This window comes from Pempheris klunzingeri, chromosome 24 (assembly GCF_042242105.1).
Source record: "Pempheris klunzingeri isolate RE-2024b chromosome 24, fPemKlu1.hap1, whole genome shotgun sequence".
Taxonomy (NCBI): Eukaryota; Metazoa; Chordata; class Actinopteri; order Acropomatiformes; family Pempheridae; genus Pempheris; species Pempheris klunzingeri.
Window position 1 is genome coordinate 8962568 of NC_092035.1, and position 17053 is coordinate 8979620.

A 17053-nucleotide genomic window follows, 5' to 3' on the forward strand; every position below is an offset into this window, starting at 1 on the left:
TGTGTGTGTGTGTGTGTGTGTGTGTGTGTGTGTGTGTGTGTGTGTTCGTCAAAGCAAAAGGATTTTTTTCTGGCATGAAGCGGTGATGTTTGCTACTTAATGCCACCCTCGGCATCACATGGAAGCCGCCTGGTTGATGTGCAGCTGTTGCGAGCTGCCTCATTTGTTTCCTGACACCCATTTACCTCAAGATAAAGGAAAAACAGCGTGAAAATGATGGTCTTCTGAATATGTAATGAACATGCTGTCAGTCTAAAACAAAAAGTACAGCGTGTATTCGGGGGCCCTTATCGGCCATTGATTAGAATTGACAGCGAGGCATACAATGTAAGGGCAGACGTAGTTTTTCAGAGACTGCTTGGACAGCCTACAGATCCATACAGCCCTTTGTTAATGCTTACTATCTGATGTTGGAGACAATAACGCAAAATGGTGAAGCATGGGAATAGTTAAGATTTGATAATCATGAGGGTTGAATGGGAATCAGTGATCTTACAGCTGAATGTGTACTGCACTTGCATGTGTTTTTCCTCTTCTGTCTTTATTGCTTTCCCTCGCCCCTCTAGGTTAGTTTGCCGCAGCTTGGAGCCTCGACTCCGGGCCCAATAACAGTAGCGGGGGAAATATCAGGAGTATTCAATTAGAGCGCTCCACAGCTCTCTGTAGCTGACGTGTGGAAATTGTAATTTCCCCGACATGATTGATGGCAGTAATACAGGACGTCGTGTGAGTGCAGACGATGCGAGACTGTTGTGGGAATAACACCGCCCTCTGGTTATGGAGCTCGGTGCTGACTGGCTGAAACGCCCAGAACAAACACACCTGTGAGTATCTGTGTGTGTGTGAGTGAGTGAAAGCATGCCAGGAGCTGTGCAGAGTGGCATGTAATGGAGAGAGTGTGATCAGAGGGGGGCTTTGCCCAGAGATGTGCTGCAAAAGAAGACTTTATTTAGCGAACTATCGGCCGGCTTGCTGTTGGAGCTCCATACTTTGTTTTGATGATGTGATGTTTTCATCACTATGTGTGTTGGCTTGGAGCTTAACGAATGGGGCGGAAGAGTCAGACAGCCACCTTCGTCACACTGGGCTTGATGAGATGACTGAGATGATTCTGCTTCATATGAACAGTGGGGTTGCATGTGAATTAGAGATGTGCTGGTATCAAAGTTTCATGCTTTTTTGTAGAAAAACCATATCAGATACAAATCATTACTATTATAAGTATTCTTAATATGTCTGAAAAATGGCTGAAGAGGGTCTTTAAGTAAGTTGGTAGCGTTTCCCGCTGGGTGTTAATGGTTAAAAAGGCAGCACATGTTAGCGACAAACCACGTCACTGTTATATTGGGCTTTTATACGTTACTAGCACCACCTGTCCACGTGCACTCCATCTCCACAGAACTACTGACAAATTCCCAAAGCCGACTGGTGAGGAAGAATGTAACGTGTGCATTCTCGATGAAGCAGTTTCCTGTTCGTCAGTCACGTAAAATCATGCTCACTCTCTTTCACTGTGTGCCGATAAACTAGCAGCGTTTCAGTAGGTCAGCTAGCTGATGCTGGCTAGTCAAAATCATTTCACCATGGTTCTGTATGTAGTAGACCTGGTATACCAGCACATCTCTAACGTGAACACACTCTGGTTATTCAGAGAGACTTTTACCTGAGGTGCTGCTGAAGGCTCAGGAATAGGGCAAGGAAAGGACTCTTCACACACCGCCAGGCTCCGCACGAGCTTTAGCCTGGTGTTGGACTAAGGAGGGGGGTGCAGGTAGGTGGGCACAGTTAAAACCATGCACACACACAACTGCATCAATATGATCACGCATCACAGTGACAAGCCAAGGTAAAACAGACACAGCCAGCGAGCACGATCGATTCTTGCAAGCAAATCACAGTTTCAATATTTCACATATTAGCTGACAAATCTTTTCCCGAGTGACTAAGCTTCTCGCGGCTAAGATGATTGTAGACCAGTGGCTGCAAATCTTCCCAGATAACTTGATCAGAACAATCTTAAATAAAAAATGGAGTAAGCATTTTCACATTAACCCAAGCCTTCTTGTGTTGAAGGAACATCAACAGCAATGCAGCAAGCACACAGGAAACGTCCACTCAAAACTCTTTGTTTTTTCAGGCATAACTCGCACCTTAGCCTGTACTCATTCATAGAAAGGCATCTCAGCATATTGTGCTGAAGTCAGTTCAGACGTCTGGAGCAATGCGTACAATGACAACTTGCTTGACAGGAAACACAAGTACAACTTCCAACTTAATCCAAGCAAACAACGCAATCCAAGTGCACACTGACAGGTTGGAGCATCCTTGCACAACATGCATGTCGAGTGTACCGTACCTTAGAGTACTTCACAGGCTGTCCATAGGTAGGGGAGGGGTACAGGGAAAAAGTGCACAGGAAAGAAAATCAAACAAACCACAGAAGTTTGGAGGGAAAAAGAGGACTGTTACTTTTAGAAGGTGGAGAAGTTTGAATTAAATATGACTGGCCTAGATTTTGTGCATGCGTGCGCTACTAGCTCTGCAAAAGAGCAAAACAATTCTTACTAAAACAGCAAGAAAAAAAGGACAGGTAACCTCCTGTAATGCATGTGTTTTCATGTCTAGTCCTCAACTGAAAAATTTAAGAGCACAGAACAAAATTCAGCAGCATTGATCTGCGGAAAGAAAATTAAAATTCCCTGCACAGTGCATGAAATCTCAAGTTGAACATTCACCATTTCCCAGGATTATGAATTAATTTCTGCAGAGCATATGTTACCAAAGCGGTTGCACTGTAGAGCCCCTTACACACACACACACACACACACACACACGCACCTAGGAAAACAAAAGCCAGACATTTGGCTGCGAGCGATTCAGGTCAGTTTTATGCGTTGCTCCCAGCTCCATTTAGCTGTCATGTGAATCAGACCCAGGCGCTGGAGGTGAGCTGCAGAAAGCAGGGAGAGGCCGGCTGCCCAACAGTGTGTGAGACAGCTCGGTGCCTCTGCGCTTCACGCACTAGTGGCTGTGTGTGTGTGTATGTGTACGTATAAACAGAAGGTCTCTCAGTAGCACGCATAGAGGAGCGGAGGAAGGGAGGGGGGAGACCTGGCAGGAGCCATTTCAGTCGAAATTGTAACAGAGCCCAGTCCTCTGCTTCCTAATCCCAACATGCATCCCCACACACACACACACACACATGCACACACACAGCTCTGTCCTTCCCACCTGTCCTCTAAAAATCAAAGGACAACCCCTCCCCTCCCTCATTGAGCTCCAGGGCCAAATAACACCTATAAAAAATTGAAATGGGCCGCTGTTCGCCCATCTCCAATGCCTGTGACCTGCCGCGCCCCTTTTCTATATCAGGTAATATGGATGTGGATGGAGGAGGAGAAGGGTGGAGAGGGGGTGGGGGGGAGGGCTGGGACTGTGAGCGCACCGCTACACCAGCTAATTGAGTGGCGTGGGGCCGGTGGGGAATGAACAATGCCGGCAGGAGATAAAGGAATGGGAAAGGGGGAGAGGGAAAGGGCTGAAGTCAGCAGAAGTAGGGCGGCCACCAGCCACCTGTCCTGCCGCAGAGGACGGAGCTGGAGAGCTGGAGGCAGATGGTGGCAAAGTCACCCAGTCAACCCCCCACCCTCCCAGTCGCCCTTCCTCTGTCGGAATGCTTTTCTGTCCCCACCATTACACCTACCGCCGCCCCCTCCCCCGTTTCTTATCCCTTACCCCACCTCCTCCATTTCTACCACAATGAACATCTCAGACATTTAACCGATGCCCTTACACAGAGCGACAGAATTAGCTTCACCTCCTCTACTGCTGAAAATTACGAGCAGAAAGGTCAGGGGCTTCGGTGCCGTCAGCATATCATGGCATATCCTGTGACCAGGGAATAATCATGCCAGAGTGAGTTTTAGGAGTAGAATGAGAGGCAAGTAGCTACATACATCCTACATTTAAAGAGGTCACAAAAAACACTGGAGCAGGCAGGGAAACACGCAAAGTCAAATTAAGGTGACACGAAGGAGAAAAGGAGAGTTTTGCTTTAGGTGGTGAGAACTGAGAAAAAGACCAGCTTGCTTGGTTAATGTCAAGAATATCCAAATACTAGTTTTCTAATATTAGAAAGAGATTGGTTTAAATGTAAATACATGGTCATACCTACAGTATTAGTCTCACTGTGCTGTTGGTGTATGCTGGAATTCATGTTTCTCATTAAAAAAGAAAAAGGAGGAGACTACAGTTAATAATTTTTGCTAAACAGCAGGCACTGTTGCAATTACGGGATAACAGCACATTGAATTTCTCTTCATTTCCCAAGATTCTCTTGAGTCAGTTGCTTAAAGGAAAAGTTCGACGTTTTGAGAAATGCACTTATAAGCTTTCTTGCTGAGAATTAGATAAAATGAAGCAAAAGCCAGTGGATGATTACTTTAGCTTAGCATAAACTGGAAGCAGTTTTGGGAAATGCCCTTATCTGTTTAACTAATCCTTTAAAAGACATAATCATTACGCAACCATGCCGAGCTAAAATGTAATGTTACAGTAGCACAAGTAGAGAAGAATCATAAAGACAATGGACTGACTCAGTAATGGCAGTCACACAGCAAAATCTCATATATTATAATATCATTAGCCACCATTAGCTACTAGTCATACCAGACCAAGTGAGGATTGGTGCATTTTTTTTTCTTATGAAGTCAACTGTTCATTTTCAGGATTAATATTGTGTTATTCTGCCTTTCAAAAGTTACGTAGTCACACAGTTTGCTCTTTCTGTTTTGAAAAGATGCAGCTTTCTTCCGACCTACATCCTGTCAACATCCTTTCAAATTGCACCAAATACTAGTACAGCATAATTCTCAAATGTGGCCACTAGTTAGCCGTTTCTGTGCTGTTGTTTTCATTTTATCACTTGAGCTAATTTTTCTGTTGTTGCGTAGAATGATTTAGGGGAGAGAAATCATTCCCCTCTCCTATCTTGATGCTTTGTTTTTGCTTGGCTTCTTGTTTTCGTTCCTTCTTTCTTCAACACCATGTCTCTTGTCCTTTTCCATTCCTCCTCTCCTTGATTCCTCATTCTTGCAGCCTCTCAAACCATCTCTCCCTCCCTCTTCCTCCTCTCTCTCCCCTGTAGCTCCCCCATGCTGGTGTCATTCTGTTCCTCGGGGTAACATAGACACAGGAAGTTGGTAGATAAGCCAGGATTTGAGCACCAGATTATCTGCCTGCCTGACTCCCTCACTCTGCCTGCCTCCAACCACAAGGCCAGATTGGCCTGAATCCTATTTTTAGGCAGCGGCCAAAGAGACAATCCTTTTCCTTTCCTGGATTTTGTTTCCTCGACCACACTCAAAGAGATTTCCTACCATTTCGTCATTTTCGCTGTTTGGTGTCCGTTCCTCTGTGAGCACAAACCAGTCAGCACCAGGTTGTACTTAAAGAGCCAAATTAACAAGTGCAAATTTTCTGCGGCCCCAAAGCACATTTGTTGTAATGACATAGAGACCTAATTAATTAGCAGTTTATTTGAAAGTGATCTCAGCTGCTCTGAATCCCCAGTGGATCCACTGCTTTAATGTCTCCCATGGTGGATACATGAGATTCACTAGTTTTACAGAGTAGGAAGACGGCGGTGAAGAGCTTCACTCTGATTCACCTCTATACTGTGGCAAGGCAGAGTCAAGTCCTACATTATTATTTCAGCCGGTGCAGATTACACTTTTCAGGAATCATTTGGCTTGCAGTAGCAGCCGGGAAAATCATCTCGAACGCTGGAGGCGACAGGAGATCCCCAGGGCAGTTGGTGTTTGACGCTGACTGTTACAGAATTTTCATGGAGAAGAGTGTGGACGAAAAAGTGAAAATGTTTGGTGAGGTGTCAAATGTCCTCAGCTTCGGTCAGGCTGCTGACACCTCCAACCTCTTCCCTGATCAGAATGGTTGAAGAAAACGCTGAAAATAAGACCGTCTTTCCTGTCTATCTAAGTCGTGGTATATATGAAGAGGCGTTTCGGGAGGGTTTTCAGGCTGAACATGAATGTGATTCAGCTGTGGCATATGTCAAGAGCTCCTTACCTGTGCATCCCTCTTATTGTTGCTGCCGTGCTCATCTCTGCTGCTCTGGCTCTGGTCGGTGACATCAGACTTTGTGGCGTTGTCTTTTGGAGAGGGCACCGTGTCAGCAGCCTCGGAAACCTTCATCGTTTCAGTGTCAACCGTATCGGACATTCTCATTGCAAAGTCTTACTGGGAGACGCTGGCAAATACAGAGAACCTGAAAGAGACCAACATGTCCATGAGGGCAATTCTCTTTGACTGGTTATTACATAATAATCATGTAGTTTGTGGTATTCTATGTTTTCTCCAGGGCTGAACTGTATCTGGGAAGCTCTTCAAAAACGACAGTGAGTGACTAAATGTTATCTTGACACATTCAAAGTAATCTAGACTGGTTGAAGTAAGCTTACAACAGATATATCTGTGAATACATCGGTACAGATGTACACATACACCCAAACTATTTTCAAGGTAGGTTAGACACCATGTCAACATACATCGATTGCTCACCTAGCAAGTTTATTTTTCAACCACAATCCCACAGAGTATATAATGTGCACTGGGCATGACTCCTTAAAAGAAATCTAAGCAATCTTAGTTTAAAAATTGTCATGTCATGACAAAAAAAAACTAAAATAAGCAGTTTTGTTTGTCCAAGCTGGTGTCTGATATCCTTTTGCTTTGTGTCAGTGAGTGAGTGAGTGTATATATACACACCAACACAATAACACACTTTTTAATGTGATGGAGCAGATTTATTATTTCAGAATTAACACAACATAACCAAATAATTTTGTGAATTCAGAATTAAACACATTAAAAGACATGAGTGAAAGATCAATGCATCTCTCGGACCAATGGTTGTGGAGGCCTCCAGTCATTGTCCTCACCCTTCTTCTCTAGACTGTGTAAGAGAAACAGTTTAAATAAAATGAGTTCAGATTTATAACATATAGTGTATATATGAGATGTAGTAGAATGGCATTATGGTCCATAAATAAAGAAAAAAGCTACTTATTCATAAAGTAATAAATAAAACTTACTTGTTCACATTGGATCATTAAATCAGGGCGCCTGCTCTTCATCATCGGTGAGGTGGTCCACATTTGTTTGAGGAGTCTTTCGTAATGACTGTTTACTTTGTCTCGCGACTCTCATGGGTTTTATTTTGAAAGAGAAAGCTACAATACAGCAGGAGTAACAACAGTGATTTGCCGCTTGTGTAAAGATGCTAAAAAATTGTTTTTAATTATCTAGTCAGCATATCTAGATAGCATGTGCTACATTTCCCCTTCTTCTGGTCCCGTGTATGAGTACAAACGCCTCCTGTTGCTGATTAGCTGGAACAGTGCTGTGTGGCTCGGTCCAAACCACTTTGTTTCCCATTAACGGAGCCTGAGCTGTGTAAGGACACCGAATTTGTTTTTCATGCACATGCAAGAGACAGGTAGCAAGTCAGTGAGGCGATATTTGCTGAATTTGACAAACAGCGTATTGGATTTGAATTGCTGACTCCACCATTAATGTACATGGTGAGAGGCAGGAGAAGGAGGAGAGGAGCAGTTTGTGTCATCAACACAGTCTGTGGTCATCAGTCATTACTGGCCGTCTGAGCTGTCTCACTGCTCTGCAGCTGCTCTGCTACAGATGGAAGGGACATGCCTGGACAAGACAAAGCCGGAGGACAGTTTGCTCCTGTAAAATGGATTCAAGTTTACAGTGTCTGTCTCCAAGAAGTGACAGAATCTCTCCTCCTATAGCATATTTTTAAATGTATTTATTAATTTTTTAAGCATATTTCTTCAACTTGATTTAATTTAATTCAATTAATGATCTAATTTGAAATAAAATACATTTAAAAATATGATTTATTACTGGCAAATATGGAATAGCTTAAAGAGTTAAAGTTAAAATGTATGGAGTTATATCATAAATTTGTGTTTTTATTTGATTAATGTCCTAATGGCACAAATTCCAATTTAATTTCTCTCGTGCAGTAGTCCAAAAACTTGAATTACAAGTATGCAGTACATCTCAGCAGGAAGACTTGATGGTGAAAAGACCTTAACCTGATTTTACCCCCCAAATCGTCAGTGTGTATGGTGTATAGGCAGTTGAAATAGTAACAGCTCAAATGTGCAGCTTAGAGATTTTGGTTACTTTAATGACAAATGTCAGATCATTTTCAGAGTAAAAGGAACTCAACATTATCGCCAAGTTGCCTTACACCTAGGGTCTGTTGCAGGAAATATGTGTGTAATGCCATGACCTCCCTATGTTGAAGTCACGGTGCTCCAACATAGGAGTTCATCCTGCTGATACACCCTAATTATGCAGTCTGGCCCCATGCAGTGAAACACACACACACACACAGGCAAGAAGGGAGGGCCGACATCTGGTACATGAGAGCTATGATTAATAGGTTAATTAGAAACAGGCTCATCAAATTCACTTTGCACATCAAAACTGGATCCACACATGACAGCACTTACTCTGCGCTTGAGTGTGTACGTGACAGGCTGCGTGTGCGTCCCAGCCTCCACCAGTCAGCGGGGCCTCAACCCATTTGCCCGGCAGTGATCAGAGCCATTTTCCTATCTGATCGCCGAGCAGCAAAGCGGCTGGCTGAGACTTGATTGTTTATCTCCGTCCCAAAAGAGCTGAGACAGCGAGCGGGAGGCGCGTTCTTTAAAAAGGTGGCATCCAATTCCTCTATGTCAGAGTAATTGACTTCTAGCGAGGTCCGCCGCTCTCCTGAGCTCTTCTGCCAGGCAAATGTACTGCTAACTTGATGCTGTGCGAGGCTAAGAGGTTAGCTTAAAATGTGGCTGGGCACTGGAGAGTCAGATGTTGAATTTCAATGACCTGTCAGAGGTTTGACAAAAGCAACGCCGGCTGCTGCTTTACATTATTTTTACATTCTGAAAGAAAACAGCTTAATACTCCAGAGTGCTGTGCACGCCTTTGAATATTTAGTGTCTCTTTCTGACATTTTGATGAGTGAAGTCTCTTGAGTCGCTCTGTTTAAAATTTGCAATATTGGACAGATATTTTCAAGAGCCGGGCTTGTGATAGATAGCTATTTTGTCCCTCTCCGAATCCTTCATTCTTCCAAACACATTTTATCATGGGACTGGAGTGTTGGACTAAATTTGGCTCCAGACTTTGATGCATTCAAATTTCACCGTCTCGTCTCTCACGGCTGAGGTAATTGCACTGTGCGCCTGTTTAGAATCCCTGATGTTTTGACCGCATAAGTAATATGGATCATCATTAGATGCTTAGTGTTACATTAAGGAAACGTCTGGGAATTTTGGGAGCAGCAAGTTGGCCCCTGATGAGTGAGACTGAAAACGGACCTTACCACATTTTTCCTAACATTATATATTTATGGTTCTCTTAATATTGTAGTGTCATATTACATTATCCAGTTAAAGGGAATGACAGCTATTTGCTTTAACCAGCAGATGCTGCTTTACTGTAGGAGGAGGGGGACATCTAACTCAAGCCACTACCAATCAAGTACATTTCAGAATAATTGTTGTGCTTGATCTGAACGGATCCCTGCTCTCTTGGTGATCCACACGTTAAGCCAATACTTAAAACATACTTTATTACAGGCCGACACTGTATCAATGCATCCCATTCATCCTAATATACAAATACAGAGTTTTTGCAACAAACGTTTTTAAAACAAACGTTTTTTGCGCTACTCATTATTATATTATATTATATTTCTATTATATCTCTTTTTTCACATGATGCATCTTAACTGCCTTTCTATTTATTTGTTTTTATTTTTTATCTTTTAACTATTATATTTAAATGTGGGCATTCATTGCGGACAGCAATGAAAGAATTTCATTGTACATGGGAACCTGTTTCCTTACTGTGCTTATGATAAACACTTTGAATCTTAAAGGAGTTTGTCAAGTTTAAAATTGAAAGCTTGGCTGCCTGAGTCTCCACTAACATTAGAAGAAGTGTGACTTTTTATATGGTTCATTTCTAGTATTTACAGTATGTTCAATGGAGAAGAACAGCAGTTATGATGTACTTAGTGTTAGTGTGAATACAAAGAAATGAGTTGAAACACTTTAATCCTGGTGTAAGTTATCTTTGAAGGACTTGACTATTATTAGTGGAAAAAGGGTTCCAGGTGCTTTTGGGAAATAAGATTAGGGCAAAACAATAGCATTGACGTTGTGTCAGAATAACGGGGAATTGCACATTGTTTATTTCTTGATGTTTTAATGGAGGTGATAACTGGTGAGTCAGTGTAGGATTGTGCAGGTTTAAAGGAAATGCCATCTAAGACAATGACTGACTGAGCCGAGTGATGAAATAACACTGCTCTAATCTTGTGAAGTGACTCATTTGTAAACACGGCTATAATCATGCATCATCTCAGGACTAAATGTTTCACATTTAGACTGTGGCTGCAAGTTCTCACATTACATAGATCATAAGTGAAATTCCAGTCACAATATGAGATATTCTTCCCATGGGATTTTGGATATTTCATCATAACACAACATTTAGATAACACTGATAAAGACAGATTTATCTTATTCATGGACAATCGACTGGAGAATTAGCGCCACCAACTGTTACAGTGCTGGATGGAGTTTCCCCTGAGTGTGACATTCCCTGACTATTCTTGTCAAACAGAAATAAACAGGAGACGTACTTGGTGCGTAGCCAGTGGTGGTTGTGGCGAAGGAGGATGTGGCTGGTGAAGTCGATGAGGCTGAGCCTACCCATGCCATTCGAGACTTCTTTGCCCATGTCTGCTTCAGCTGCTCTGAACAGCAACCGGGGCCTCCGACACCCTCATGACCCCTGCTGACCTGAAACCAAGAGAGGCACGGGGTTAGCGCTGTGGTGTTAGAGGTGACTGACACAGAGGTCGCGTGGACTGACAGCAGTCAGGATTGTCAGCAACTCTGAGCTCTCTGTATGTCGGAGCAAAAAGTAAAAGTGTGGCGAGTGTGTATTTCTAGGCCTGTGCGTGCCTATGCGCCATAAATAATGGATGAGCAGAGATGGGAGTGCGGTGGAGGCAACAGGAGAAGGCACCCCTGCCAACCTCGTAAAAACCAAACATTAGGAATTCAGAGAGCAGCGGGGGAAGATAGCATTTCTCAGCTGAAAATCCTCTGGCATTTGGTGGCACATAAATTTCAAATCGTCTAGCGTACAATCTCTATTTTCCAGCAAATTCCTCTCGAGCTTAACTACAGGGTGACACTGGTCGGGCAGGGCTGACATCTGAAAACGCCAATAACAGACCTACATAAATATTGACACAAAAATGGAGAAGACGTCTTTTATGATATAGTAAATGTGATTTCCAGCTTTCTTACTTAATCAGTATTTTTCCTGGAGATATTCTCTCAACTCTTCTGTGAAACTGCTGCCTGAAGTAGCTACAATTCACATCATTGGCTGGAGTTGGTTGTAGTTGCCAATGAGGATGCTAAACATCAGATTAGGTTTGCAACCAACAATTATTTTATTGACTAATCAGCCGATTGATTACCGCATTAATTGATTGGACTACAAAATGTCAAGAAATAGTGCCTAAGGTGACATCTTTAAATGTCTAGTTTTGCCCAACCAGCACACCAAAAGCCAAATATAACAGTTTACAATGATCACACAACTGAGAAGCTGGAATAAATGTTCTAAATGATTATGAAAATAGTTGTGACTAATCCATTTATCAATTATTTGTTTCTGCTCTACCTCAGAGTGCTCGATGCAGTACATTCCCTTACTGCAACATAATAACAGACCCTTGCTCAGGCTCCTCATTGTCTCCCTGCACTTCTCTCTTCCTCTTCCTCTCCCTCCTCCCCTAATCTCCGTCTCAGTGAGCGGGCGAGGTGCCACGGCGACTCTGGCACCCAACGGTGCCAGGGCCTCGCTGCTGCTCCCAACATGATCTTGGTGAGACCCTCGTGCCAGCCAAAAAGGTCAAGTGGAATCCCTGCTCACTTTGTAATCTTCCTTCTCATGACACCTCAGCCTGCAGCCAGAGCTGCAGACGGAGCCGATGCTGGGTGGGAGCGACGTACCATGGAGCGGTCGCCATTTGGTGCACTGCTTTTGTTAGAACTGGCCAACCAAGCACAAACGCTGACAGTTCATACTTAATGAGAGGCAGCTTAATGTTATTCAGGGTTAATACAAAGACTCCACAGCTCCCTAACATGAATGTGGTTTATTCTATTTGTTAGAAATGTTATAACGGACAAAGGTATAATGTGAGTTAAAGGAAATTCAACCCTTAAAGCTCGAAATCTGAATTTTTTTTGTAATTGACATTTTAGCAAAGGAACATGTCCCCTGCAGCATGTAGCAATTCTCTCTGGCACGGCTGTGAGGCCCAAGGTAGGATCAGTTTATCAGTGTTGATGTCATTAATGTGATTACTTACATCTGGGGAGTACACAACCTGGTATATACAGTTAATAGCCTCATAATCTATTACTGCATGTTGGTCATCTGAAGGCAGAATCACCCACTCTTACAATAGCCTGTATCTTTTTCCCCTTGTTCTTATCGCGACCCTTCTGCTCCCCTTTTTGCCCCTTATCTCTTTCCCAATGCACCCAGCACCTTTTACATGGTTATTCTGGTGTGACAGGAGTATCATCTCGGTGCTGTAGCTCTGGGGTTGCAGGCAGCAGTGGTGCCAATTCAAGCCGCTGCGAACAGGAGTACCAGCTAAATGTCTGAAATGGAAAAATGTGGAGCCTGCTCTGTAATTCAGTGCTGGTCCTGCAGCTATCACACGCGCGCACACGCAGAGTGTTAAAGTTGCTCTGACAGCGGTGCGGCTGAGTCTGGCCATGGGCGCTCCAGGTTTTATGACCAGAGCTGCTGAGCGGGCTTTCAGGACTTCACACTGAGCCTGTGTGTGTGAGAGAGAGACAGTCCTATGAATGCTAATGGCGCAAACAATGCAAGCTCCAAAAGAAAAAAAAAAAAATGTTTGACAGATACGGACACAGGGAAACATCACCGCCCCTTACACACCTTAGCACCACAAACCATAAGCACACAGACACACAGACCGAGCAGTGAACTTGTAGAGATGCTGCGCCTGCCTGTGCGTCCTCCAGTATTGTGCTATAGCTGACAGGGAGTGGTTCATTGGCATTACAGTCGCCGCAGAGCACAGCAATCTTAAAGAGGCTCCCTCCGGCATCGTTCAGTGTCACACCGCCCCTTAACACCACCTTTATCGCCATGCCCGACGGCATATCGGCAACCTCACTCTCACTCTCTCTCTCTCTCTCTCTCTCTCTCTCTCTCTCCCTCTGTCACACACACAGACGCATCAGACCTGCCTGTCTGCATAGAATCAGAACACAAATGCGTGAATGTATTAAAATGCGGATACGCTCAATTAGACGGATTACAATACTGGAAACACAGAAATAATTGTCAACAAAAATGAACAAAAATGCCAATAAAACAAATACAATGTGGTTAGTTAAAAAAAACCATCAAGATTAACAGTTGGATTGGTGTAACTGCACAGTCTCATATGCACACGTACAAACACACAGTCTCCATATATGATGGAAATTAAATCTCAAAAACCCACAGCAGGGTCATAAGGGTGGCCATCAACTGAGCCGAGTTAATCACACGCCAGGCTCTTAACGGACTGCTCTCACGGACAATTATGTATGATGGCAAGCTAATGAGAAAATGTTCAATCACTCTGAAGCGCATAAGAGCCTACTGGTGATGGCACGCACACGCAGGAACAGGCGAGCAAGCACACTCCAGTACACTTTTGTTCTTTCTTTCCCCTTCACACAAGCACACACACACACAGCTGCCGCTCTCTTGCAATGGCTGACCTTTCCCTCCCACACCTCCGCTCTGTTCTGTTCTGTTCTGCTCAGCTCTGCCTGGATCAGGGCTCTTGTCTGGGCTATAACCAGCTCAACTGGAGGTGAAGGACCCTCAGTCCCTCCCTCTATCTGCTGCTCCATCCCTGGCTCTACTCTGGGTAAAGAACGAGAAGGTGAGTCAAACGTGGGGTGGAAAAGAACAAGCCATCACTTTCACAACCTCCTGTGTGACCACAAAGAAAATCCACCAATGATTTGTGAGCGCCTGGGGGGGAAAAAAAAGAAAAAGAAGTAGCTGCATTTTTCTGCATGCAGCCGCAGATTACGCGTTGAAAAATAATTCATGCTTTATTGCTGCTGATGAGCTTCTGCAAGTGTCACATAAAAAGGACAACGGCAGGAGAGGTGCCAAACAGCTGGGATATTGTCTGCAGAGATGTAGAATACTAAACAGAGCTCTATTCAGTGCAACACTGTGAAACAAATGCAGAGGCACAAATACAAAGGTAATGCCATGTCTGAGGGCTACTGCTTTGTGTCACCTGCTCGCCATTTTCAGAGAGCAAATTACCAGTTATGCTTGGCTGATCTCTAAATTGTACATTTTCAACCACAGGAAACACAGCAAGTGCAGCCAAACATTTTACAGCTATGCAATTAATTGCAGACTTTCAAACAAACCGACAAAAAGACGGATTTAAAATAAATCGGCTTCAGCAGAGTGCAGGACGCGCACCCTGGCTAATAAAATCAGACATCAAATAAACAGCTAATTAGGTTACTAATGCTGCTTTGCACTCATGGCGCTGCAATAAAATTGATTTCAGTGTTTTGCTAAACTGAGTAACTAATCTCCCATTTTCTTGCCATTTCTGCTAATTGCAAAGCGAGGAAAGCACTGACAGGGGAGCTATATAATTGGACCAGAAAACGATTAGTGTAAAGCTTATGAAATTATATCACTTTCATACACTGCTTGCCTCAATTTCAAGACGACTGAGGCAGTGTCAGTTTAAAGGAACTGCCGGTAAAAGCTCAGACTGAATTAACAGAAAAAAACATAAACAGGCACAAATGAGTCTCTAATTGTGCTGCTTGCTCTGCCTCCAGGTCGCATAAAGCGGCGTGAGTGCGGTGCGGTGCAGCAGAGGCGCAGTCAGCCAACATTAATAAATTAAATCCACAGCAGAGCATGTAGGTAATCCATTACCTATCCCATAGGAGAGCTCCCAGGGAATATCAATCTAGGCAATTAGAGGAGAAACAATAAACAGAGAAAACTAACATGCAAGTCTAGCAGTTTTAATCTATGGAGCCTTATGAGAGGAAAATAACTCAAAAAGTCCGCCAGAGTCATTAAAAGTCCATTTGCAGACAACACCTGCAGAACAAACAGGGGGAAGCGGGGAGACAGAGGGTAAGCTTGGCTGGAGAACAATGCAGAGTGAAGCCTCTTATTGGCTGATCTTGGTTAATTATCCTCGTAATGAAAAGCAGAAGCAGCACTGGCAAACTAGCAAGGAGATTTCGAAAGCTCTGGCTCAGCTCACTGGGCAACACGGCACTGACAGCACACCAAATCTCGTGTTGCGCTCAGTTTAACAAGCCAAAGAAAAAGACTGCACATTTGCTTTCTGACTTGCTGCCATGCAACAATAAAGGAAACAGAGAAGCTGGTGCAGCAAAAGATTTTCTCATGGATTAACATTTTGATGGTTTTTAAAACAGCACTGAATACCAACATCTAATGTGGCAATAAACAGCAGAAAATCAGCAGTATCAAAAGGCATATTACGAAGAAAAAGCACGACATAATAAAGTATACGAAACATGAAGAGGAAATCAGAGAAAGCATGAGAGGTTCATGCTTGAAGTGGCTTGAAGCTGCAGGACCTACCTGCCCGGCAGCTCTGCCCTCCATCCCTTCTGCTACTCGACCGTTTAGTTTCCATTGTACAGGAGGCACAATCTGCTGGAGAGGAGGCTGGAGTCGCCTCCCAGCTCGCTCCTCGGCAGCTGCCTGCTGCCTCCTGTTCACTCGCTCGACTGAGTGAGAGTGCAGGACGGGGAGAGGGGAGTGTAAAGGGAGAGGGCGAGGGAGAGTGGGTGTCACAAAGAGAGAGAGAGAAAGAGAGAGAGAGCAGGGGAGAGGGGGGGGGAGAGGGGATGAAGGGAGGGAGAGTGCTGTGCGAGCACAAGTCTACCTGCCACAACCCATCAAGCCAGCCAGCCTTGGAGACAGCGCCAAATCAACAGCTGGCCTCTGTGTGATGTCAGAGCCTCAACAGCCAGTCACGGCAGCCGAGGCCGGCCGGCGCTACGGAGCGCCGACTGAACCAAAGTCACCGGCTAAATGGGGCTCTTCATTAGCTACTCTGCTTTAGGATGGAGGCGGGGGTGAGAGGAGGAGGAGGAGGAGGAGGAGGAGGAGGAAGAAAGGGCAGCCAGGGACATGGGATAGATGGAAGGAGAGCGAGAGGAAGAGGAGAGGAAACAGGAGGGTGGGAGGCAGAGCGGTGAGGGAGGAAAGGCGAAGAGAGGAGCACAGAGGAGGCGAAAAGAAAGCGAAGGAGAAAGCGAGGAGGCAAACAGGGAGGATGAGAGGAGAGGGGACAGGATCGACAAGTCTGTGGCCAGCTAGGTGCTCAAAGACCAGGTGGAGAGTCGATGGGGAGGCGACGGCCGCTGAGAGGCCGAGCTGTTCACTGGGCTACCTTCCCACTAAAGCTGGCCCCCTGCTTTTCACACAAGAAGACAAGGCTACGGCTAATCCCACTGACTCAGAGAGAGCCACCACCTGAAATACCACCCATTACTGACACCGCAAAGTGAAATGCTGCAATAAAACATTCAGCTTAGCATGATAAGCTTACTGGTGGATCAGCTAGGAAATAATACAGTGACTGCGTGGGGAAGAGCAGCAGCTTGTGCATGATCAAACCGCACCCCTAACCTCCTCTATTTCATCTAAATGTGCCTTTTGTGACTTCTGAGGATTTAATAGGAAGAACAATAAGGGATTCATAGCCTCCACCAGAATTCACTTGGCTTGTTTATTTCATTAACGATCAAGTATCCTGCCTCCTCTGTACATGCAACGAAAGATAGCA

At 44.4% G+C, this 17053-nt stretch overlaps 1 protein-coding gene across 1 annotated transcript in view; it reads right to left on the reverse strand.

The window, feature by feature from the left end:
* LOC139223663 (R3H domain-containing protein 1-like) overlaps window positions 1-17053 on the reverse strand; it is a 43573-nt gene that overhangs the window by 24107 nt on the left and 2413 nt on the right. Inside the window, exons 2-5 of the mRNA XM_070855633.1 lie at window positions 10760-10919; window positions 6088-6286; window positions 2357-2374; window positions 1664-1753 (exon numbers count right to left, since the gene is read on the reverse strand). Coding sequence (XP_070711734.1) covers window positions 1664-1753; window positions 2357-2374; window positions 6088-6246 — 267 coding nt within the window. The 5' untranslated portion in view covers window positions 6247-6286; window positions 10760-10919. The remainder of the gene's footprint in view (window positions 1-1663; window positions 1754-2356; window positions 2375-6087; window positions 6287-10759; window positions 10920-17053) is intronic.